The 26,909-nt window shown below is 39.2% G+C and overlaps 2 protein-coding genes across 2 annotated transcripts in view; both read right to left on the bottom strand.

Moving 5' to 3' along the window:
* Positions 1 to 26,909, bottom strand: part of LOC140246789 (uncharacterized) — a 246,896-nt gene that overhangs the window by 195,290 nt on the left and 24,697 nt on the right. The gene's annotated exons all lie outside the window — the stretch shown is intronic.
* Positions 1 to 26,909, bottom strand: part of LOC140226628 (uncharacterized) — a 58,551-nt gene that overhangs the window by 18,395 nt on the left and 13,247 nt on the right. Inside the window, 1 exon segment of the mRNA XM_072307077.1 lies at positions 18,792 to 18,974. Coding sequence (XP_072163178.1) covers positions 18,792 to 18,974 — 183 coding nt within the window.

Raw genomic sequence — 26,909 nt, 5'->3', positions numbered from 1 at the left:
TATTTCAAGAAGAAGATACCCTTGATTAAAGGTAGGGAATCCCATTTGCATGCCTCAAATGGAGAGTTGTATAAATACAGTGGTATGTTGAAGAGAGTATCATTTTAGAAACTCCCATAAAGTATTGAAAGTGGAAGGTAACATTTAGTACATTTTTATTGACCGTTAGATTTTGAATTGAATTTTTTTCGGGGCTCACCGTAAATTCCAGTACATTACTAGGCTACCTTTGCAGACCCATGCACTGCATGTGTGTCCATCATGTATATTTTGTGAAGAAAGTTCATCAAAACTTAAAAACATTTCTATATACATTCTTGCCACACACTCTATATGTTATTACATCTCATACTTTTAGGCTTGTGTTTATAGAAAAAAAAATACAGAAGACTGCAACAAAAAGGCTTAAGTGTGGCTGACACACAGAACTACTGAGAAGTTGAGTTTTGTGCATTATTCAAATTGTAGATAACTGTTGACTTCCAAATTTCTCAGCAGTGGCCTAAACAAGTCCCCTGAGGTTCATATTTAATGTTTTGCTGCATTTTGGGAGGTCTGTAAAAGGTATCCCCTACCTTTAAGAGGAAATGTAGTGGAAAAAAAATAAACGCCCTTCAATTGCACTGGGAATTATCTGATTTTGTGTCATACAATGTATAACAAACAGTCATTACTTCATTTATGCGACCCTGCATCAGAAAACCAACAAAACGTCGCCAGACATGGATTTTTAGTTAAAGGCAGCCGATCGCCATCCCTAATGGTACATAAACTCCGAACGACCGAAGTTTGTGCATGCAATTGCGCAATGCCAGACTCGGTGCTATATCCATAAACGTGTGGAACAATGCTGGCACTGAGACACGTTTGTGTGTGTGCGTGTGCGTGTACTCATCATACACAAACATTGTCACCGCGAGCTGCGGTGATTGGAGGAGAGAGGCCAGAAGACGTGTGTGTGTGTGTGTGTGTGTGTGTGTACGCATCATACACAAATAAAAATTTGTCACCGCGAGCTGCGGTGATTGGAGGAGAGAGGTCAGAAGCCGCGTGGCTCTTTTGGCCTCTCTTCATGCGCATGCGCACTGAGAGTGTGCGTCCATTCGGAAGCTCCCGTGGCTCGCTCGGACAGCCATTTTGGGTTAGGAGATTAGTACAGAGAGCTCTCTTGTAGCCCACAGAACTCTTACGTTTTGTTCGCTGACCCATTGAGCCAGCGCTATTCTCATTCGGGGTCACTACATTTGATACAGAATGGGGGAGGCAGCGTGTTGCGTTCGTCTCCATGCCGCACAAACCACTCGCCACGACTGAGTGTCTTTAAGGGCAGATTCAGAAAAAGCAAGATGTAAGCTTTAAAATGATGCATAGCTCAATTGAAACAGACTAAATGCTGGAAAGAAAGCACGCACTCTGGAGAAGTGTGAACTGAAAAAAAGGCTCTGAAGCACAGGATCTATTCAAGTGCTTAATCTTAACCAAACCGTGCTAGCTGTACAATGAATGAACAACAACAACAACAACAAGAAAAACACTGAAACAACAGCAATGAAGACATTATCAGATTAGGCTGAAATTAAACATGCTCTATAAGCATTTGCTTATAGAGCATGTTTAATTTCAGCCTAATCTGACCATGATTACTGCCCACTTCCAAAGCAGTAGAATTAAAGACCTGAATGTAAGAACGACCCAAGTCCAATTTTTGGCCAAATTCAGATTGACATTGTAGATTGTAGATTATACATGGACTCAGGCTCATCTTGTGTATAAATGATAAATCCTAATTACCCCCGGAAGTGCCTGAAATGAATGAGTGAAACCTAATATAAATTGTAAGAATGACCCAAGTCCAGGAATTGGGTCATTTTTACATTGCTATTATAGCGCCATCTCTCATCGCTTCTCCCATCTCATATAGCAGCCTATCCTGTATAATGTGTATATAAGACGAACAGATAGTCGCACACATTGATTTTGCGTGAGGACTGAAAATATTAAATAAAGTGAAATGGGTCAACCTAGCCGATGTTGACTTTTTCATATTTTCTAAAAGAGCAAGTTTTCTTTTACATTATGCTAAAATTCGGGGTCATTAAACGGGCGGCAAAGTGCGTTTTTTAATCTCAAACGTTTTTGGTAGAATAGTGTAATTAGGTGTGTCTTTAGAGTCCCTTTTTCATTTCTGAAAAACCTTGTACACAGTCTTCACTTTCAACTCTAATAACTTTTGCAAAGATAGTGCTACTGCGTTGAAAACTGGCATTAATTATGGACAGAGTGTGTTAATAAGGCATCTTTAATTTCAGTTTAATCTCATAATCCCTTCATTGTTGTTACTCTGGTGGCTTACTTCCTGTTTTTGTCCCATTCATCGCACAGCCAGCACGGTTTGGTAAAGATTAAGCGCTTGAATAGACACTGTACTTCAGAGCCTCTTTTCTCAGTTCAAACTATTCCTGAGTTTGTGCTTTCCTTTCAATATTTAGATAGGCTAGGAGAGTCCATTCCACCAGAATGACAAGACTATTGTAAAGCTATAACATTTCTGTGATATTTGAAGGTTGTAGCCGTTAAAATACAAATAATGCACCAAATGCTCACCTTAACGTATTCTGTGTACGAGGCACAGCTGCATATACTTATCCTCCTATGGTTGTAATATGCTACTTATACTTCGAACAAAATATATGCATGTCAAAAAGCTGTCAGAACGGAAGAAATCACTAGCTTCTTTTACTTTTTTTTTATCGATGGCAGATAACAACAGGCAACTCACATGAACTACATAAGTGCATCACACAGGCCTGCAAAACTAGACTAGTAGTTTAGATTTGTATTTTTTTTCGTAGTACGAAATAATCATTTGAATCTTGACGGTCAATTTAACTCGACAATTAATAAAGACCCTCTTGAGTTCAAAATTTACAGTAGGTTTCCAAATAGTGTTTTCCTCAATACCTAAGTGTTCTCACCAAATTTTAAAAAAATTGCATGCAAAAGGGATGACCCTATCTTTAAAGTCTGCTCTTTCAGAATGTTGTCTTTACTAAAAAATCATGTCTGGCGACTTTTTGTTTGTTTTGTGGTGCAGGGTCACATATGATTCAAAGAACGACCAAAGTCCATATGATTCATAGAACGACCCAAGTCCATCAAAAAAAAAAAAAGAAAAAAAAAAAGAAATGGCCTCTCCACAAATGTTAATTGTCATAATAATGTATGTTCTAACTTGTTTATACATTGTTGCCTTCCCATCACAGTTAAATAGAATATCATTGGACAAATAAAAAAAAAAGATATATATTTTTAAAGTTTACTTGAAATGACCTTCCATGGACTTGGGTCGTTCTAGTGATTATTCAGATACTCAATCATCCCTTCAAAAGTTATTAGAATTAGGAGGGAAGAATGAGCAAAGGTTATCAAGAAATGTAAAGGGGACATTTAAAGACAGACCTGATCTTATACCACTCTACAAAAAAGCAGTTGTAGAGAAAAACTGCTGAAAATGCACTTTGCAATTCATTTTTTTTTATCCTAACTTAAAATAATGTAGAAGAAGAATGGCTCTTTCAGAAAATATGTAAAACTCATTATTGATTAAATCTTAGTTGACCTGTTTCATATTTTTTGAGTCCTCACGTAAATTCAAGGGGTGCGACCTTTTGTTCGCTTTGTGATGCACGGTCACATAATTATTATGATTAACATTTTTAGAAGTACCAAAATATCAAAATAAATTGTGCACTTTAATTCCTTGTACAGGCAAAATATATTATTCCCGAAAATAAAAACATCAAAAGAGTAAATGTGTCCCTGCATCACAAAACGAAAAAAAAAAAAAAAATGTCGCCAGAAATTGACTTTTAGTTGAGGGCAGATTCTTAAAGAACAGACTCTATAAAGCTCTTAAATGATGTATAACTCAATTCAAATGGACTCCCCTAATCCCTCTAAATACATGTATTAGAAAGAAAGCACACATTCTGTAAAAGTGTGAACTGAGAAAAGAGTCTCTGAAGTGCAGGGTCTATTCAGACGCTTAATCTTTACCAAGCCGTGGGAGCCGTGCTGTGGAAGGGACAAAAAAAAATATGAAGTAAACAACTTGAGCAACAACAGTGAAACCAGATTAAGCTGAAATCGAGTATGCTCTATTAATACATTCTGTCCATGATTAATGCTAACTTTCAAAAGGGGGCTGAATTATCCTTTCAAAAGTTATTAGACTTGAAAGTGAAGTTTGTGTAAAGGATTTCAAGAATTGAAAAGGGGACTCTGCTGATTGTATTCTCCCCCCAAAATAGGTTGCAGAAAAACTGCTGAATACACACTTTCCCTATCATGTTATGATCCCAAACTTTATATTAATGTAGAAGAAGGATAGCTCATTCAGAAAATATGAAAAACTCAAGATTGACTTTGTTTACCAGTTGCACCTTTTTTGAGTCCTCACATAATATCAACAGGTACGACTTTTTGTTCGTTTTGTGATGCAAGGTCACAAATAGTTTACGGGAGACAGTAAATGAAATTACACGCAGAAATTATAAACAAACAGTATTTTATAGAAATTGCAAAGAGTGTACAGAACCTAATCATATATCCGATGAATTTTACACTAATTTTACATTGTAGCCACAAAATTAGAATACAAAACTCGAAAGAAAATGTAACATCACTTTTGCATACATGTACCGTAGTTTCTTCCTTCTAATTTTTCAAGTCTTTATATATAAATATATATATATATATATATATATATACGCCAACGTTAAATTCTTGCAGGAGAAGCGTCAACGACGGACTAAGAGAATGTATATAAATGAAGAAAAATATCTCCATTATGATTAAATAGTAAACTTTTCATGTACATATATTTTTTTTTTCATTTATCTATTCATATAGGTCTAGCCGGTACATTTTTAAATAGTCAAAGTTATTCTCATTTTCCAAAATCACGATCCTTCACTTTTGACAAATTAGAAACCCATATCCATATCACTGTGTATGTCTAAAATCCGACAAAAAAAGGAGTTATTTATAAACGTATTTCCAAAAACACAAGTCATTTGCTTGTCAAATACCAATTCAGATCTCGAAAAAAAAATGACACGCACACTCTGCTGATCATGTTATTATCCAATAACTGAATTAGATGACAGTATGTTTGAACAACAAAGAGCATCGGATTTACGTCTTCATGGATTTTTCAAAGGCATTTACTACCGTTAATCATGAATGACATTTTGATTAATAAACTGATGAGATATTGTGTTCATGGCGAAGCCTTATTTTGAATCAGTGATCATTTATCAAACAGAAAACACCATGTAACATTTCCCTCTCCAGTATCCTGCATATCCAATATTTCATGTGGTGTCCCCCAAGGATCCATATTGGTTTCGTCCTTGTTTCCTTCTTTGCTACTTTTTGAAGATGATACAGAACTATTTCATTTTCATAAAGTATGAGAAAGTCTCACTGACACATTAAATGTATATATATTTATTTATTGAATGACAGACATTTGCTGAAAAGAAATCTACTTATATCTTAGATATTGCTATTGATTCATATTTTCCTGGAATTTATCATTATACACAATGTACATATTTCCCTTTCTAGAGGTATCGCAATCTTAGGTGAAATGAGAAACTTGGTTTCCAAGAAGTGTTTGTGGTTTTGTGTATATGCCTTGATAAAATCCTAACATTACGCATTGCAGCATAGTGTGGGAAATTGTCGTCCAAGTAAATCTACCCAATGTTATTTTTACAAAAGCGAGTAGTGCTATGGATGACAAACTCTTACTATGAATTTCCTTCTGACCCATTTTCTCATTTTGTGTTTAAAAAAGTAGGTTTTAATGATACTCATACTTTCAAAACAGCAATTTTTTCTGCAAAAAAAAAAAAAAAATCATCTGATTATCATCATGAAAACCCCAAAATGTTTTAGAATGACCCTGATGTTTGGATGTATTTAACCTTAAAAAATGAGAAAAAACGGAACATAAGATATCTTAATTAAATAAATGTGAAGAGTTTGTTCGCAAAAAAAACCCCGATATGTCCATTTTTTAAGATTTTGAAGTACGGTCTCTGTCACAAAGTGCAAAATGATACCTTTAAAAAATATATTAGTCACTACATATAAAGGTACATTTTTCAAGTTATGGTCAAAAGAAGCAAAAACAAATTCTTATTATTCCCTTTATTTTTCTAGACCTTTAATCGCAAATATCTCCATTTGGCAAATATGGACTTATCGGTTTTTGCGAACAAACTCTTCATGTCTAAATATTGGAGCATGTTGGTAATTATCTGTATTTTTTTTTCCTATTTGCACTTCTATCGTTACAGTAAGGGCTCCAAACTGAACGTAACTATTGCATAAGGACACATGAATTATACCCACAAACTTTTTTTTTTTTGTACAGAAAGACGTCACATTGTGTCCAATGCACCACTGCACCATTTTCCTTTATTTGTCTTCATTCTTTCCTCTATCTTCCCTCTTTGAATTTGAATTTAAATTGAATTTGAGTTTCTCTCTCTCTCTCTCTCTCTCTCTCCTCTCTCCACTCAGTTATTCTTGACTTGAGTGTATGAAGAGCTCAGTTGCAAAAGGTATTCCATCCATTTTCCATCAAAAAACACTTTTTGGTGTTGATGTACTCATTTTTAGGACCTCTTTACACATATACTAAAGAAAAGCTGAATTTCCAACCAGAAAGTGTTTAAAAATCACATTTAAAAAATCAGTTCGGTTTCAAAGGTACTACATCCATTATAGTTGGGTTGCAAAAGGTACAACATCCACTCCGATGACATCATCGGGAAATTGACCAATCAGAGAGCAGCACTGGCTTGACCCTCTACCATTGTCTATACTGACTTAATCTGTTAACAATACTGAGGTTGGCTTTTGGCTTTTTGGCTTTCTGCTAAAATCACCACGCAAATCTGACCAATATCTTGAAAATCTCATCACATTTCGATCAAGCAATGTAGGAAAATGAAGGAGAATTCATTGACAAAACAAACCATCCTAGGGGAAAGATCGTGGATTAAAAACAGTAGACAAGAGCAAAGGTGAAACGACGGAGAAACTGGAGAAATAACGCGACTCTCACGTAGTCCCACGTACTGCATTTACTGTTAGTTACCGGTACTGTGCGTTACTGCTAGGGTGTTGAGTTTGAGCCATAAATTGTCCCTAGAATAAAGGACAGACACTTTGTAGGTATAGTCTATTTCTCACATAAATAGCTTCACAGCTAATATTGTGTTTGACAACTAATCTGAAAGCAAAGTTACTTTGTAGAATGTATGCAATGGCGTGAAATTCTGACATCCCTTTCAACAGTGCTCTACCTGTGGGTATGCTGTGCTATTCTATGCGTGCATTATGTTGAATACCAGGGCTTGAAAGTACATAGTGACATATAGCTTTGAACACTATATTTATATTCATTCTTGTAAATGACACCTTTTACTTATACAACGTCTCGAAGGTAATACCAAATGTGTGTTTAGTATAGGGGGTCATATTACTCATCGACGGTCTTGATTTTTATCAGCTATTAGATTATCAGATTTATCTTACCTGATAAAGAACATACAAGAATGAAATTCCTGTAATGGATTTAATTACAGCATTGAGAAAATACAGCACATTCAGATGCTGCTTTTCCACCTTTTCTCTTAGAAGTTATATTGAAAAAAATGAAGAAACAATAATGAATATGACAGTATTCTTGAGACACGTTAAGGGAGAATTCACAGAGAGAAAAATAGCCAAAAATTTGATACAAAGAGGAAAAAGATATTAAATCATGAGATAAAGCTCGTTAGAGAAAAACAAAAGAAAGAAATCACCTGTGAGATATTGTGACCCCTCCCCATCTATAACCGTTCACGCATAATGGATTCCCCCCCCCCCCACCGCTTATGACCAATGACAGTCATTCATTCAAAATATTGGTTAGCAAGAGAGAAATGGAGTATTAGCGATGCACATTGGTTTGTTATTTTTGCTGCTAAATACTGCAGGGCATTGTCAATTACCTAGGCCCCCTTGACCTCGTATCCCCATCCCCATCAACACCAAGCGCACCAACACCGAACGCGCGCCCCCTCTTTATTAGCCATGTCTGCACCTATCCCAAAACTTGTAGTTATACTAACTACAAGCGTAAAAATTCCTTTCCCTAACCACGAAAAAACTTCGATGCCGTTCACACCTACATGCATATAGCAAAACCTCAAGGTAATGCTAACGGCGATAGAAAATAAAGGGCGCCTAGTTCGCACATATAGGGTTGCCTGCTATTGTGGAAAAAAATTGAGCGTCGTGGTTAACAAAACTCCGTTCACATCTTTCATAGTTGCGCCCTGTGGGGAGGGGGGGGGGACATTTCTAAAACCACAACGAAACTACGACAAAACGCTAAGAAATCTTATGGTGTTGTAGTGGTGTCTTCGCCTTAAGGTTTTGTCGTGGTTTTCAAAACTACATGCGTCCTCATCTACGCTAAATTGGAGTTTAGTGCCTCGTAGTTTACAAAACCTCGTAGTTTTGAAAACCTTGAAGTAAAGGGATCTAGGTGTGAACCTCACTATTGTTTGCATAATTTTGTTGATACAAAAGAAATAGCAGAAAATTAACGTAAAGGCGGCCTCCCCCGCCCCTTATACGGAATTAGTTGTATCCACCCGATCTTGTGTTTGTTTTAAATGTATAAGACCGTGGTATCGTTGATTATTGTACTAAGGGGTTAAAGGGACTCCTGGGGTGAGCTTTCAGGTTGAGAATATACTCCCACAGTTTTTATCGATGTGATGCCAGTTTGAAACATTACCCTTTCGCCAAAACAAGTGGGAGAACAGAACATTGAAAAGTTCAAAAGAGTTAGAATGATGTAAAAAATTTACTAATAAAACCATAATTAATCATATCAATACACGCAAAAAAAAAAAAATCATTTGCACAGGTGCAGCTTCTTTACATATTTATTATCATTTTTTCTTTATATTCCTTTTTTTCTGTTTTCATTTCTCACAGGGACTTAATATTTGGGATAATCTCAATTGAAATGGTGCACAGTTTTTTAAGCATTGTTAATGTGGTATCTCCTTAAAATGTATTATGGTGTACTTATCAGGACTTGTTTCAGATAACAAAATTCAGCGACAAAGCATGTTCAAGGCTGTTTGAGTGATATAGAGAGATTAGAGATTAGAGCTCCAAACCAAATCATGAAAAAATATTATAGGTTAATCAATAGTCCATTTATAGACATTTTATTAGGTAAAAGGGACAGGGGTGGTATTCTGAACACCGTTTTATATCTCTGGTGTAACTTGTGTTGTAACTTCTGTTGTAAGTCCGTCACTTACAACACCGCTGAAACAGTTGTAAATTGGTATTCGGAGAACTGTTTTAGCGGTGTTGTAAGTCGCGAAAGCCATGCCCACCCAAAAAATCATATCCAATAGCATCAAAGACATTTTAACCAATAAGATTTCTCCCTTGGGCAAATGCGCCTTGCTTAACTCTGCGCTCATTCTCTGGAGTGCGCACAAATAGAACAATGGCATGCGCAGGTAAAGAGAACCAGAGATACTCGTAACTAAAGTTAGAACAGAAGCTTGATCATAAAGGTTTGACGGAGAGTTGGCCAGTAGGGGGAATCGAGAAGCTCTCTTAAATGGAGTCTTTTTATTCTTATTTTATCAAACTAGGGCCTTGCAGTGCCACTATGTTATCATTGTTATTATCATTATTATCATTAATATTATTATTACTGTTATTATCTGTACAGGTTTGTCTATTAGAGGGATGAGAAATTATCACATTCTATTGTGTTTGTTGATTATTAGTTGTTAACGGCACTCACGCTATTCAGAAGATTAACTGTCTTCCTGATATTTATTTTGGGAAAAAATAGTACCCAATGTCTGCTTTTTGAAATTTCTTGAAAAGCAAGCATTTTATTAATATTTTTGAAACACCTAAAGGTAATGAAGATGAATTCGTATGGGTGAAGATAGTGCAATCATGTAAAAAAAAAGAAAGGTAAATATTTTGGAAAATGAATAATCATAGACAGTACCATAAACAGAGTTAAATGATTTTTCTTTTTTATAAATATGTATAACAATCTGTTAAATTCAGAAGAAACTTTCTAGAAGAAGATTGTTGGCATGGTAGGGGGTATATGACATTTTGTATTTATGAATAATTTATGAATGAGTTTGTGTTTTACTGCTTAACACAAACTGCCGGTGGTGCCAGTAACCTCTCTGTTCATGTGTTTGTGTTTTTACCCATGTGCATATTATGCTATGCGTATACTTCCAAGGTTATTGTTAAATTTTGTATTGTGGAATGATTTTACTATTTTGTCAAACTGCTTTATCTTTTGCCATTCTATGCAAACATTGTTCTTACATTTGATTTTTTTTTATTTTGAACTCGCATACCACAATATTTACTTGGGAAATTATCTAAAGCCCCGACTTAACAGACCTTCTCCACGGGCGCGCCCGGCAAAGATATACATTCCACAGATTCCATGAAACACAGAGTACCCCGTTTTATGAGGCATTGCTCGCAAACCTTCCCCGGGGAGTACACGTTCTCAATAGCTCCGTCTTAACAAACCTTCCCCGGGCGCGCCCGGGTATTCGCCGGCGAAGATCACATTCCACAGATTCCATAAAACACGGGTTAATTGCCAAAGTGCCACGTTTTAACAAGCATTGCTCGAAAACTTTCTCCGGGGAGGATACGCTCTCCTTGGCCAATCACATTTCAGGTACGCTAAAAACAAAGCATTTTACATGCACATCATTGTCATTGCACTAGCATGTGGTTGCGTACTAATGTGTGAGTGTGTACTGGTCAAACTGCTGACACAGGCATGTGGGAACTATAGTATCTACCGAGGCGTTTCAATACACGATGTATATTAGACCAACTTAAAATATGTTTACTGCGAAAGCGCCTTTCTTTTTATATCTTTTCATAAGGATTTTTCAAAAAGAAGTAAAGAAAGTAGAAGTCATGAAGTCAACTAAATGTTTAATCAGAGCACGTCTATTACCATACTGTTGAACCCACATAACTCGAGGAGTGTTACGACTGTATACAAAATACATAGGTGTTACAAAAAAGCATTTCACACTTTGAATCCTAGAATGTTTTCATTCTTTGATATTACCAATACAAGGGAGAGTTCGTGGATTTGTGTGGCGCAGTGCTGGTCACCTGACTTAACACATGTCACGTTACGCCTCGGGGGAAGATTCACCCCGCGAGCGACTTAACAGACACCATCACCGGGTAGCCTTCGGCGGTTCGCCCGAGGCTACCCCGCGTCTACCCTTGTCGATAGAAGGGTAAGGTTTTGCCCGAGGTTACCCGCGGCTACCCCGAGGCTCATGGGCGTAAATCCCGGGGGGATGGGGGGGGGGATATATCCCCCCTTAAATGGAGGAGGGGGGGGGATGGCCTGTACAATCATCCCCCCCCCCCTGAATTTTGAAGAAAAGAAATGGAGGAAGCAGAAATGTGATTGTATCAATTTTGGCATATTGCATGACGTTTGTACGCCGGCCTTCAGACAGGTAACAGAGCTGAACAGTATTCTATCTTGTAGGAAATCGAATGCATAATTTTCTCAAGCGCTCGCTCGCTTCGCTCGCTCGCGGACATGGACATACACTGTAAGGTATGGCTCAGACGTTGACAACGTCAAATAGTGTAGGCCTACATGTAAACATGCTAAGACGAGAGTAACTTGGGACCATCTGCAAAATATGTACGAAAACAAACAAGCAAACAATAACAAAACTATATTGCCATAATTGAACCCCCTCCATTTCCTGAATCATTCATGAGGAACGACAGTGACTGATAATTCAGTCAAGATACATCTATGGGTATACCCAGGGAAGATCAGGGGCGTCGAAAATATCTCGGGGGGGGGGGGGGGGCAAAGGGCATTTGCCCCGCCCCTACGAAAGTGTTTAGGCAGGCAAATCATTTATCCCCCAAGCAATTTCCGAGATGAGGACAAATTTCGAACTTTCTTAATGGAATTATTGTCCAAATACCGCCAGAACTATGCACCAAATCGTTGAATTGCAATCATAAACATGCAAAAGCTCCGCTATACTGGATCCCTTTCGATAAGACAAAGTACACTGTTGAGATTGACGTATATTTCCCTAATTTGTCAAAGAGTGTGCAGCATATCTTTCACTTAACAAAAGCTCCCTCATATGCAGAGGCGTCGATGGGGGGGGGGGTGGTTCCCCCATAAAAGTGGGACAAACCAAATCGCAAAAATATAGCTAAAAACGGCAGTTTGGGGGTGTAAAATGTCAAAATTTTAAAGCTCGCTCGCTCCGCTCGCTCGCATTTAAGCGCTAAGCCATTCCCCTGATGTTGCTAACAGTGATTGACAGCAGTTGCGCCCGGTGCGCCCCCCCCCCCCCTAATCTCCAAAGCAAAAAATATAGCTACAAATGGCAGTTTGGGGGACTGTAAGATGTCAAAATTTTTCAAGCTCGCTCGCTTCGCACACTCGCATTTAATCATTATGCCATTCTCATGATGTTGCTGCCATAAATTGCCAGCAGTTTTCGCCCGGTGCTCCCCCTTAATTTCCAAAGCTAAAAATAAAGCTACAAACGGCAGTTTTGGGACTGTAATAAGTCGAAATTTTGAAGCTCGCTCGCTCCGCTCGCTCGGATTTAATCATTATGCCATTCTCCTGATGTTGCTGCCAGTACGAATTGCCAGCAGTTGCGCCCTGTGCGCCCCCTTAATTTCCAAAGCGAAAAAATACAGCCACAAACGGCAGTTTTTTTACTGTAAAATGTCAAAATATTCAAGCTCGCTCGCTTCGCTCGCTCGCATTTAATCATTATGCCATTCTCCTGATGTTGTTGCCAGTAATTGCCAGCAGTTTTCGCCCGGTGCTCCCCCTTAATTTCCAAAGCGACAAAATACAGCCACAAATGACAGTTTGGGGGACTGTAAAATGTCAAAATTTTCAAGCTCACTCGCTTCGCTCGCTCGCATTTAATCGTTATGCCATTCTCCTGATGTTGCTGCCAGTACGAACTGCCAGCAGTTGCGCCCTGTGCGCCCCCTTAATTTCCAAAGCGAAAAAATACAGCCACAAACGGCAGTTTTTTTACTGTAAAATGCCAAAATTTTCAAGCTCGCTCGCTTCGCTCGCTCGCATTTTATTGTTATACCATTCTCTTGATGTTGCTGTCAGTAATTGCCAGCAGTTTCACCCGGTGCCCCCCTTAATTTCCAAAGCTAAAAATAAAGCTACAAACGGCAGTTTTGGGACTGTTTAAGTCAAAAATTTTGAAGCTCGCTCGCTCCGCTCACTCGCTCAATCATTATGCCATTCTCCTGATGTTGCTGCCAGTAATTGCCAGCAGTTTTCGCCCAGTGTGCCTCCCCTTAATTTCCAAAGCGAAAAAATGCAGCTACAAACGACATTGTCTGGGATTGCAAAATGTCAACATTTTAAGGCTCGCTTGCTCCGCTTGCTCGCATTTAATCGCTATGGCATTCTCCTGATGTTGCTGCCAGTGATTGACAGCAGTTGTGCCCGGTGCGTCCCCTTTAATTTCCAAAGCGAAAAATATAACTACAAATGGCAGTTTTGGGGACTGTAAGATGTCAAAATTTTCAAGCTCGCTCGCTTCGCACACTCGCATTTAATCATTATGCCATTCTCATGATGTTGCTGCCAGTAATTGCCACCAGTTTTCGCCCGGTGCTCCCCCTTAATTTCCAAAGCTAAAAATAAAGCTACAAACGGCAGTTTTTTTACTGTAAAATGCCAAAATTTTCAAGCTCGCTCGCTTCGCTCGCTCGCATTTAATTGTTATGCCATTCTCTTGATGTTGCTGTCAGTAGTAATTGCCAGCAGTTTCACCCGGTGGCCCCCCCCCCCCTTAATTTCCAAAGCGGACAAAATACAGTCACAAACTGCAGTTTTGGGACTGTAAAATGTCACAATTTTCAAGCTCGCTTGTAACAGTTTGTCAGAAATATATCACTCTCCTCCCACTTTATATTTCATGCAAAAGAGTGAGACATCCGATCCCTGTAAAGTGTGTGTGTGTGTGTGGGGGGGGGGGGGCGGGGGGGGGGGGGGTTACCAAGCTTCTCTCACCCCCCGTCCCCCTCAAGGCTGCGCCGGTTCGGTTATGGGCTTGTAATCGTGGTGATGGTGACTATCGCCGATCATCCCCCCCCCCCCCCACTCCTCAGTATGGATTTACGCCGTTGCCGAGGCTGTCCACTGTGTTGCGTCTTAAAGCCCAAAGAAAGTTCTGGTACGCCTGCAAAAGTTGTCAAATTTTGCTCCAAAATGTGAACGTATGCCTAGGAAATGTGCGGAATAACGCTGTAATAACAAGATATTCGATGGGTAACGACGAAAATGGGAAATATTAACGAAAAACGTTCAGTCTCAGAACTTACCCGAACGGGGTCAGGCTAGACTTGGACTCGGGGATAACTCGGCCTCGCTTTGCTTGACGGCGGGATGAGTTGTATTGGTTGTCCCTCTGGATTGTACAGCGTTGTACTATGCATATGGGAGCGGCCTGTATAAACTACATTGTAGCGTTCTGGCTACTCGCAGTAATGTTCCGAGTTGTTACAACGCGCGCATCAAAAACCTCTTTGGCGCGCATGCAAAATTAGTGTGCGCCTCTCAAGCACCTCTAAAAACAATCAAAGACACTTGATAAACAACAACAAAAACTTCAAAGACCGCGCGTCTCAGCAACTGAGGTGATGTGCGTATACTATAGGCTTGAGGACCGCGCGCTGTCCATTTGTTTTGTACAGGATTAGCACGCACTTTTCTGTCTGCTCATCAAGGCCTCGTTTGGTACCCGTAGTATTGACCGATTCGGGTTCGTTGAGGGCAGCAGACATTTTATGGCAATGGGCGCAGCCATGAGCTCAACCCACAGATATAAATAGGTAGATTGATCAAGCCCATTCACAACCCACGCTTAGCTTTATAGCCAGTTGCGCGCACATTATATGCCGCCATTTTGATTAGTCTTTTGTTACGTCACGGCTTGCGATGAGCTCAAATTGCGGTGTCTCAGCCGACCCCCCCCCCCCCTGCTCTCCCCCACCCCACGGGCAACATGTTTATCGCGCACTTGTAACAAAGGTTCGCGCACTAAGCAAGCATTCGCGCACTCAGTACGAGACGCCCATTGGCTAAAACAACCATGCATCAGTTTCTCATTAAGCGCGCGTGAGAGGGGTGGGGAGAGAGAAGGGGGGGTCGGCTGAGACACCGCAGTAATGGCGCTGCCCATGCCAAAAATACACATAACGCGTCACAGAATCGGTCAATAGAGTACTGATGAACATAGCGATCACGAACTGTGTGTAAATTGTCTGAAATAGGGTCGAGTTTTCCCTGAGACCGAGTTAGTCTGGAGCCTTCTGGAAAAAAAGTCGGTCTACCGACTTTTATTATTTTTCTCAAAATACTCCAAAACGACTCATCATTCCGGCAAACCGCGTCAGCCAGGTAAGTTTCTTTGTAGACTCTTTCGATATATTGCAAGCAAATATGAAATGGTGCCAGACGGGTTCTCAGGCCCTTACCAGAACTTTGTTTTCACTTTAACAGACACCGGGGAAGATTCTTCACCCGAGGATACCCCGAGGTTACCCTGCGTTTTTTAAGACTTCGCCCGAGGCTGCCCCGCGGCTACCCTGAGCCTGTCCACTGTGTTGCGTCTTAACAGGCACAATCTTCCCAGGGGAAGAATCTTCACCCGAAGCTACTACGAGGCTACCCTGCGTTTTGTGGCCTGTTAAGACGGGGTATAACAGAAGTTAAAACGAAAGTTACTACAGAGTTAAAACATCTTCCACCCTGTTTTATCTCAGAAGCCTAAATTTGCGCGTGGTATGAGTTACAACACAAGATTAAACAGTTTTCAGAATACCGTGTAATCTAATGGGTGCATAGATTTGCGCCCAAAGTTACGCGCGTGCGCATACCAAAAGACAATGGTATGGGCAGGCAAAGAGAGCGCAAGATAAAACACAGTTACAACAGAAGTTACAACAGAAGTTACAACAGAGATAAAACGGTGTTCAGAATACCGATTTGTTACAACACAAGATTAAACAGTTTTCAGAATACCGTGTAATCTAATGGGTGCATAGATTTGCGCCCAAAGTTACGCGCGTGCGCATACCAAAAGACAATGGTATGGGCAGGCAAAGAGAGCGCAAGATAAAACACAGTTACAACATAAGTTACAACAGAAGTTACAACAGAGATAAAACGGTCTCAGAATACCACCCCTGTACAGTAGTGGTTGAGGTGGGGATTCATGTTTTGAACATTCCTCATTGAGATAATGAGAAACCTCTCATGAAATATGAAAGAGCATGTTATTTTAAGAAGGATTCAAAATTTATTTGATGAAAATCGGTTTTGAAATGGCTGAAATATCTCAAAAAAGGGATAATAATAAAGTTGACAGGCCACGCCGTTTTACTAGGATCTCTTTGTTTCCCCTTGATTTTGGATATCTCAGCCATTTCAAAATCGATTTTCATCAAACAAACTTTTGATACCCCTTAGAATTGCATGCTCTTTGACATTGAGTGGTTTCCTAATTTCTCACAAAACGTAAAATGCTAAATCCTCACCTCGACCAGAACTGTGCACACACTTAAAGCTTTGTAATTGAATAAAAAGAAGGAAAAGTAGAAAGTTACGCGGTGCGTAATATATGTCCCCGTCGGAAGTAGCATTTTGCAGCAAAATGTACAATACAGGACAAAAATCAAGGTCAAAGGTCAAAGAAGTCAAGGGTCAAAATTATGTGTAGAAGTTTTGAAGCCCTCACCTAACGCCATCACATAAAGCAAACGGAATCGAAATCGGGTTAGAAATGGCGAAGGAGTAGCATTTTGTAGCCATTGTACAATATAGGTAAAAAATCAAGGTCAAAGGTCAAAGAAGTCAAAGGTCAAATTTCTGTGTAGAAGTTTTGAAGCCCTCACCTAGTGCCATCACATAAAGCAAACGGAATTGAAATCGGGTTAGAAATGGCGAAGGAGTAGCATTTTGTAGCAAAATGTACAATATAGGTAAAAAATCACGGTCAAAGGTCAAAGAAGTCAAAGGTCATAATTCTGTGTAGAAGTTTTTAAGCTCTCACCTAGTGCCATCACATAAAGCAAACGGAGTCGAAATTGGGTTAGAAATGGCGAAGGAGTAGCATTTTGTAGCCAATATACAATATAGGTCAAAAATCAAGGTCAAAGGTCAAAGAAGTCAAAGGTCGAAATTCTGCGTAGGGGTTTTGAAGCCCTCACCTAGTGCCATCACATAAAGCAAACGGAATCGAAATCGGGTAAGAAATGGCGAAGGAGTAGCATTTTGTAGCAAAATGTACAATACAGGTCAAAAAATCAAGGTCAGTGGTCAAAGAAGTCAAGGGTCAAAATTATGTGTAGAAGTTTTGAAGCCCTCACCTAACGCCATCACATAAAGCGAACGGAATCGAAATCGGGTTAGAAATGGCGAAGGAGTAGCATTTTGTAGCAAAATGTACAATATAGGTCAAAGGTCAAGGTCAAAGGTCACAACTGAAATTGAGTATATGAATATAAGAACGACCCAAGTCCAATTTTTGGCCAAATTCAGTTTGACATGGGAAATTGTAGCTTATGCATAAACTCATCTTGTGTATAAATGATAAATCCTAATTACCCCCGGAAGTGCCTGAAATGTTAAAGAGTTAAATCTTATATTAATGTAAGAATGAAGGACTTGGGTCATTCTTACATTCATATAATAGCGCCCTCTCTCATCCTTCTCCCATCTCTATAGCAGAATATCATGTATATGAATCAAAGAACGACCCAAGTCCACCACACAAAATGGCCTCTCCACAAGTAATGTAAATGTTAATTGTCATAATGATACATGTTCTAATTTGTATATACAATGTTGCCTTCCCATCACAGTTAAATAGAATATTATTGGACAAATAAAGATGATATGAAGTTCTTTTTAGTTACTCGAAATGATCTTCCATGGACTTGGGTCGTTCTTATATTCATATACTCAATTCTGTGTAGAAGTTTCAAAGCTCCCATGTAGTGCTATCATATAAAGCAAACAGAATCAAAATTTGTTCATAAATGACAGAGAAGTAGCAAATTGAAGATTTTGATCGCACACGGACGCACACACGGACGCACACACGGACACACGGACACACGGACACACACACGGACACACACACGTACGGAGCCCGTTTCATAGTCCCCTGCTCGAACTCGTTCGGCGGGGACAAAAAATGAATTCAATTCAAAGGGGGCTTATTTGTGAAGAGCCAAAATTAATAGTTTCGAGAAGGGCGAGGGACAGGGAACAAAAACATAGTAACATGCAAAGAGCAGCGCGTCGTATGCAAACATCGTGTTCGTTTAATGCCCCTTTTACACTCCCATGGACATATAGCTGAATAGATCATCATAGATTGTAACCCACAGTTTTCTGGAATGCAATATCACGACTATTTTTCCTCCATGCCGCTACGGATCAAATCCATACTGGATGGCTACACGGCCAAGTACGTTGTCTCAGCTGCCGTGTCTACACAAATAGTTCAGACATACATGAACTTCAGCAACCAAAAGTTAATGTTATGTAAATTATGCATGGTCCTGAAGTGATGTACCTGACATGATGTTGCCGAGGAGATTGCTGTTGAGAGGAAATCATTGTCCAGGTAAGGGCATCGCAGATTGAAGGTCAGTAGATTCGGAAGAGTGAATACCCATTGAGCCAGATCATCTCCGATCGAGGATTGATGTTTAGAACAGTCATCCCACAACTCTAAAGACAACTTCAAATATTGTATCTGGAGAAAAGAAAGTAACAACAACAAAAAGGCAAAATCATTGCGTAAACCTTGCCAAAAAACAATGACGTATTGGATGTCTTTAGTCAAATAAAACGTTCATACAGAAACCTGACCACACAAGAAAACTCGTAAGATGTAGGAGTCTTTTATTGTGGCATCATTGCAAGTTTGGGATCATAAAGTGAATGGGAAAGTGTGATTTCAGCAAAATTTTCTGAGACCTTTTTTTTTTTTTTTTTTTTTTGCTTAAATACAGTATGATTAGTCAAGTTCAGATGTCTCTATTCATTTACAATTCTTTACACACTCTTCAATTACAACTCCACTAACTTTTAAAAAGATAATGCTACTGCTTTGAAATTTAGCATTAATCAGAATGGACAGAATGTTATGATAGAGCATGGGAAATGTCAGTTTTATTTGATAATCCCTTTACTGTTGTTGTTCCAGTGGTTTAAATCCAGTTTTTTATTCCACTCAAGCACAGCTACATTTATCGCAGATTGTTAAAGATTAAGAACCTCAATAATCCTGTATACTTCAGAGCTCATTATTCAGTTCAAACTTTTCAATACTATGACATTTCTTCCAGTATTTGAAAACCTTAGGAGAGTCCGTTTGCATTGATTTTTGCATCATCTTTAAGCCTTGAATTTGTTCTTTCAGAATCTGCCCATAACTAAAACTCCATGTCAGGCAATTTTTTTGTTTGTTTGTTAAAAGAGGATAACTATAAGTTCTTGATTATCCAGGATAGCCTCTTCAGTGTTGCCATTTGTCTACCACAGGACCCTGTTTTTATTATAACCCGAGCGTTGTGAGGTACTGTACCCATTTTGACGCATGGGCAGAGCAACAACACAACCGCTATGCCAATTAAATAATACATACACGCGTTTGTAAAATTGCCTTACAGGCTTGACTGCAAGATCGGTCTGTATATCTGGTCGTCGGGGATATATTTTTCGCGGACACTGCGTGTAGCTTCACGGAATCCCCTAGTATACATGTCTGCGGAGAACTGATGAACTGTGAACACTGACAACAGGATTGTCTGTGTTCCTTCACGTGCGTTCAGGGACACAAATTCGCCTTTGGTAAATAGGGGACTTTTGAGAGATTCATTAGACTCTCTGCAAAAAGGTAAGAATAATACCTACGCACCATCTTGAAATCAATCTTCCTCGTACACGAACAGACAGTGGATCTGATCTGTATAAGTTGTGATTACTTTTCGATGGTTTTGACATCAAACAAAACACAAACTACGCAATAAATTGGCCTATACGGAAGGAAAAACATAACACATATTTTAGTAATTCTTTTTATTTTTGCATTGTATGAAGGAATGATCTAGTGGGGGAGCTGTTACATAGTGGATAAGACTCCCGACTCCTGATCGGAGGACCCGAGTTCGAATCCCGTCCAGTGCTTACGTCCTTGGACAAGATGTTTTTACCCACTGTGTCCCTCTCGACCCAGGTGTATAAATGGGTACCTGGCAACGCTAGGGTAATGATAATAGCAGGGCCCTCTGGTAGAGCAGTGGCAACACTGAAGAGGCTACCCTGGGTAAATAAGACCTTATTATTATTATCTATTATATAATGAACCTTAAACAAGCAACGTTCCGTGCGAAATAGTGAGGTGACTGGCGATAATTGGGAGCAGAAATATCGAGAAGTGACAAAGAATATTTTGACACAACCAATAAGTTAGTTGTAAAATCTAAAAAACAAAATGACCCTTCGTCGCAAAACCTACAAAAAGAAGCTAGAAATGATGGACTGTGAGTTATTGGCTAATCCTGAAAGAGAGCAGACTCTAAGTTTTAAATTGAAATACAACTCAATATAGATGGACTCTCCTAAACTATCACAATATCAGAATGAAACCACACACTATGAAAAGGGTGATCTCAGAAAAGAGGCTCTGAAGTGCAGGGTCTATTCAAGTGCTTAATCTTTACCAAGCTGTCTGTGTTACGAATTGGCCGTGCAATGAATTGGACGAAAAGAAGATGTAAACCATCAGAGGAACAACGATTAAGGGATATCACTCAGACAATGACCATGATCTATTAGCACATTCTGTCCATGGCCAATGCCAGCTTTCAAAGCAGTAGCGTTTCGCTATCAAAAGTGATTAGAGTTGATAGTAAAAAGCGTGCAATGTGACAAGGGACCGCCAGACTGTCAGTCATACCAGATCACACTACTCTACAAAAAAGAAAAAAGGTTTAAAAAACCATTGAAAACACACTTTTTTATTCATTTTATGATCCAAAACTTAATAATAATCCACAAGAAGAATTGCTCTTTCAGGAAACAAGAAAAACTCAAGATTGAGTTTGTTGATCCGTTTATTTTTTTTTTGATTATTATTTTTCATTAAGTTCTCTCGTAAAATGAAGGGATGTGATGCACGGTCATATAGTATGATAAATGTCGTGTCATTTTCTTTTTTATAATGGTTATAGGCTACAGGAAATGACCATCAACTCGTGTAATCCCCGTCTTACTTTTTAATATAAAAAAAAGATGATTAATCAAATATGTGCGAAAGTGGTTGTATCGTCAGAACAGTGCTAACATTATAGTTACACGGCGTCCATTCGGTCTACACTTTATATAATCATCTAATACACCGATCATATTTGGTATATATTATGAGTTGACGCTACCGTTTTCCACTGCAACAAATATATCCGTCGCTTATGTCGTTTCCAATACATATATACGGAGGTTCAAACAGCTCAAGAACTATTACGTGCCAGGAGACTGATGTTGATGAGCAAATGTAATTAGAATAGTAGGTACACTTTGTAGTCCATGTGACATACCTTACAGGATGACGCTGCGACGGTACCAGCCTTGAATAAATTACCGTTCAGGAAGGAGCAGTTCACTCTGAAGCTCGAAAATCTTGTCAGGGTGAATATCCATTGGGACAGTTTTGAGTAATTACTCATATTATATTCAAGCTGTTATGAGAAAAGCAACATTTACAAAGAAAGAAATAAAACATCAGTTAAACAGTAATGAACACACAACCAATTATACGTTAACTTTAAGTAAACAAACATACTAATAAAGTCCAAACCTGGAACCAACATAACGGTTTATTTATTTTTAGACATAAAATATAATCACACTATTTATCACATTCAGATTTCATAAAGCCAAACATTTATTTACCCTCGCAATTCCATATGATATTGCAGTATAAGATAAATATATATAATAAATCTTTGAAAATAATGTAGTATGGAGGAGTCTTTTTAATAATGACGTAAAGTAACAGACAGAATAATGGATTTACATGTTATAAATGCTAATAGACATTATCATTTCATGACTAGAAGTGATAATACCTGTGTGTATTTTTTTCTTATTTTGTTCAATATTTTGAGCATTTTGATAGCAGAGCCTTACTGGAGAAAATAAAATTCTAAAGTACATCAAACGTGAAATAAATATATATGAACGTCCCGTCTTTAATGATTATGACAATGACCTTATGGAATGGCAGTGCGAAATTAAGTGACTGTTTGTTTTTATGAAATCTGAATGTAGGAAATCGTATGGTCTTCTTATACGTCTATATACGGGTCTAGGGCAATTACCCCCTGGGCAATTACCCCGGACCCTTCCCCTGTCCCTAATCCTAATCCTAATCCTGAAACTAATCCTAACCATAACCCAAACTCCTAACACTAAACCTAACCCTAACCCTAATCTTAACTCTAACCTTACCACTTACCAGTATTTAGCCGGGGGGTAATTGCCCTCTGGGGGTAATTGCCCGGATACGCTATATACATATCTGAACTTTTAAGCGTGTTCCAGTTTTCTTCATCAAAGTTGACAATAAGTTATTTTAGTTATGTTTAATTGTATAGTTACGCACATTCAGTGGCTCATATTCACTGTTGGCATTTTGCTAATATAGTCTTAGTTATGTCATTATCATATGCATCTAACGTGAGAAAAAGAAAAATCAACGCCCCGTGTTGATTATTACGACAATGACAGAAACAGGGCTCAAGAAAGAAAGAAACTTGAAACAAAAACAAAAAATGTTATCTAGGTGCAGAACTCATAACAATAGTTGGGCAGTCTCTGATTTTAGAGAACCTATCCAAGGCCAAAATATGGAAGACATAATTATGTAAAAGTGATTTATGCGTATCATGCACTTCATAATATCTATAATGATGAATTGTTACTCTACATATCAGTGGGAAACGCGATTGCATCGACAATGAAATTGCTTAGCATTGTTTCTGTATACGAAGATGGTACAGGTTTCCTTTGAAGGAAAAACTTTCATCGCTAATTCTTGTTCTCACGCTTCGCCGTCCTTAATGTTGGGTACAACAAATGATAACAGTTAACAAAAAGTTAATGTTAACAGGCAATGATCAATGTGAATAAGATATACTCAACAAATTTCACATTGAGAGTAGGAATCATTTGTAAAAGGATATAGCCATTCTTTTCTGTAATGTCTTTAAAATCAAATGAAAGATCAAGTAAAAAACTTATTCAGATATGCATATTCATAGCTGCCAAATGCAGATCATGCGTGTCCCATTTGATGCAATACCTCACAAGCTGATGCTGAGCCCACGACTCTCGAGAAGAAATTACCGTCCAGGCAAGGACATGTCAAAATGATGCTCGAAAGACTTGGCATAGTGAATACCCATTGTTTCAAGTCACCCCATATTGAGGATTGGTCTCGAGGACTCTCATCCAAACTTCGGAAAGACAACTTGAGATTTCGAATCTATAGACAAAGACATTAAAAAAAATAGACAAACTGACAAACATTTCCTTAAAACAAATGAAATTTATTCAAAGAATGAAACATACAACATGCATTGTTGATGGAAACGCTAGAACAACACCTCGTAACTACAAAAGCACTCTGAGAGCGCAGACCTCCGCCAAGCAACTATTTCCATGGATGATCTTATCCTTCCTTAAAGAGATTTTTTTTTTTCCTCTCCACCACCTGGGGAAAAGCTCTTTGGGCTCTTCCATATAGAGATCAGTGATTTTCACCCATATATGCTGACAAATTGCCCGATTTCCCAATATACAAGCCTTTTTAATACCCCCGTCACACTTATTCGGAATCAGCACGAATCAAGCAGAACCAGCCGGAATTAAAGATTTTCCGAATTTGTGCCACATTCGGGAGAAAAATTCGAATTCTAACAGTTTGGTAGGGAATGCTGTTCGAATACTTGGAATGGACTTCTTCGAATTCTTCTCGAATCATTCTTGCACATTTCGAATGAATTAGCTCTCGAATGCTGCTCGAATGTACTTGGAACGCTCTAGGAATATGCAGAATACTGTTAGAACGGGGTCAGAATCTTTAGAAGCACTTCGAATGCCGCACGAGCGCGGTTCGATTGCTGCCCGAAGTCTGATGGTCGGAAAGCGCTCGCATGCAGTACAAACTCATTTCGAATGCGGTCAGAACGTTCCAGGAAGGGGCTACCAAATATTCTTTGAATGTTAACGAATTCAAACAGAATGCAGCCCGAACATTTGGAATACACTTAAAATGTACTTAGAATGCAACATGAATGTCCCGTGTGTGTCAAGAATGCCGCCGGAATGGTCTCCGATAGCGTGTAAAATAGTGATTTTCAGCAGTGTCAACCCGATCATCCTTGGTCCATAATATTGCTTTGCTACAGATTGCTGTCCTCCAGCAAGGCCTTCTTGAAAGAGAGTGTCTAGGCTAGTTACCCCCTGGGCAATTATCCCAGACCCTTTCCGTGACTGTAACCCTACTCCTAATCGTGAACATCATCCTAACCCTAACCCAAACTCTAACTCTAAAGCTAACCCTAATCGTAATCTTTACTCTAACCTTTTCACTAGCCAGTATTTAACTGGGGGTAATTGTATGACATTAAATTTGAGCATTTGAGATATTTTGGCAGAAATTAAGGTGCACCACCGTTCCGATTCTCCCTCAAACGAGATCAGATTGTTTCAAATGCTGTAAGAATGCCGTCAGAATGTTTAGAATGCAATCAGAGTCCAGGTAGGATACCTTTCGAATAAAAATCGATATTTCTCGACTTCGAATGCTCCTCGAATATTTTAAGCATGCTTAAAACATTCGGCCTGGCCACAAGAATGGGCCCGAATGTCTGGAACGCACTCAGAATTTCGTCAGAATTTTTAGAATGCACTTTGAATAGGCAGGAGGGCAGGAAGAATTTTCATTCCGACAGCATTCCGGCTCATTCTGCCTCTAGTGTGACGGGGGCATTACGTCATAAAACCTCAGCTGCGCGACGCACCTCGCCCTAGCAGAAACTAGAGCACGCACTTTAAAGTGCGCGCATGCAAACCTGAAATACGCGCAGCATGAACTCCCAATAGCCGGGTTCACACGTACAAATTAGCGGGATGACGATCGCGATGCTCATCCCGAGTTTTTTTGCGAGCGTCCACACGTACCAAATTAGCGAGATAGCGATCGCGATCGGTATCCCGCTAATTTGGCGAGCGTCCACACGTACCGAATTATCCCGCTAATTGCCGATAGAGATAACAGCAAAGCCTGCAAACTGGGTCACACAGCGCCCTTCTCTATCACTGCCTGCGCGCACTTACCTTTGTCCATTGTCTTTTACGCGTCAGTGGTGTGGTTCGCGCGCTGTTGTTGTTGTGCTCCAAAGAGGTGAAGGACCTCTTCGCAGAGGCCTCGCTGTTGTGATGTGCGTATTGCATGATGGGATGTAAAAACTCGAGATTCTAATCCCGACCGTTCACACATTACAGCGCGGGGCCAATTATCCCGCTAATTGACGAACCAGCTCAAGATTTCTTGGGATTAGCATCGCGATGCTTATCCCGCTAATTTTCGGGTTTTTTCTGTCCACACGTGCAAAAAACTCGGGATGACGATCGCGATGCAAATCTCGAGATTTGTATCCCGCTAATTGGTGTACGTGTGAACCCGGCTAGCCTACCCGCCAAATATAAAAACAAAATCCTTCATAAATTCCCCCGAAATTCTTGGATCACTGCAAAAATTTAATAATCTGTTACTTGTATCATTCTTAACCTTTCCTGCAAGTCAAAATCAAAATCGAAATCCATTAACTACTTTTTGAGTTATTTTGCACAAGAACGAACTAACTTGCTAGCTAATTAAACAAACAAACAAACTAACCGTAACGAAAACATAACCTCCCTCCTTGGCGGAGGTAATAACGATGTGGCACATTTATTGCCTAGTATGTCGATGACAAGACCTCACATTACCATTCTATCATACAGAAATTTCCTCAGTTAACAATAACCCCAATATCTTACTGTACCAGTAGGTACGAGGGAATACGTTGTGTACTCCATGAGGCGGATCCGACATCACCCCATTCAAGATACATTTGGAATGTGGTTTGAATGTAAGTGAGAATATTACCATTGTTTCTGCTATCAATAATTTAAGGTGATCATTTGTAGTTTTCAGTAACGACATTCTGCCAACTAACATGATAGAAAAGACGATATTTACACTGACTTAGATGGTAAACTCATAGTTATCTTGTTTGTTTGTTTGTTTTTCATTGCTTTACTATTTTCATTTTGGAATATTACGAGTATTCAATGACGAACATTATCAGTGAATATAAGATTTTGGATGGAGTTACCTCCAGTGAAGTCAATACCAGGCCAAAGGCACGTCGCATTGATTATCAAAACACGCTATGCCTTGTGGCGACACCCGCCATCACTTAGGTACCGGTACTAGAATCAAGACAATACACATCCTGCAGTGTTTGTTTACATTTTACGACTGATATCATACCATTTTTATTTAAAACGAATTTGAAACAATCTATGATAGGCCTACTCGCTGTGAGTTGTAAATATGAATGTACGACATTTACCT

Source organism: Diadema setosum, chromosome 3 (assembly GCF_964275005.1).
Source record: "Diadema setosum chromosome 3, eeDiaSeto1, whole genome shotgun sequence".
NCBI classification, from domain to species: Eukaryota; Metazoa; Echinodermata; class Echinoidea; order Diadematoida; family Diadematidae; genus Diadema; species Diadema setosum.
This window is presented reverse-complemented; position numbering and strand designations above follow the sequence as displayed.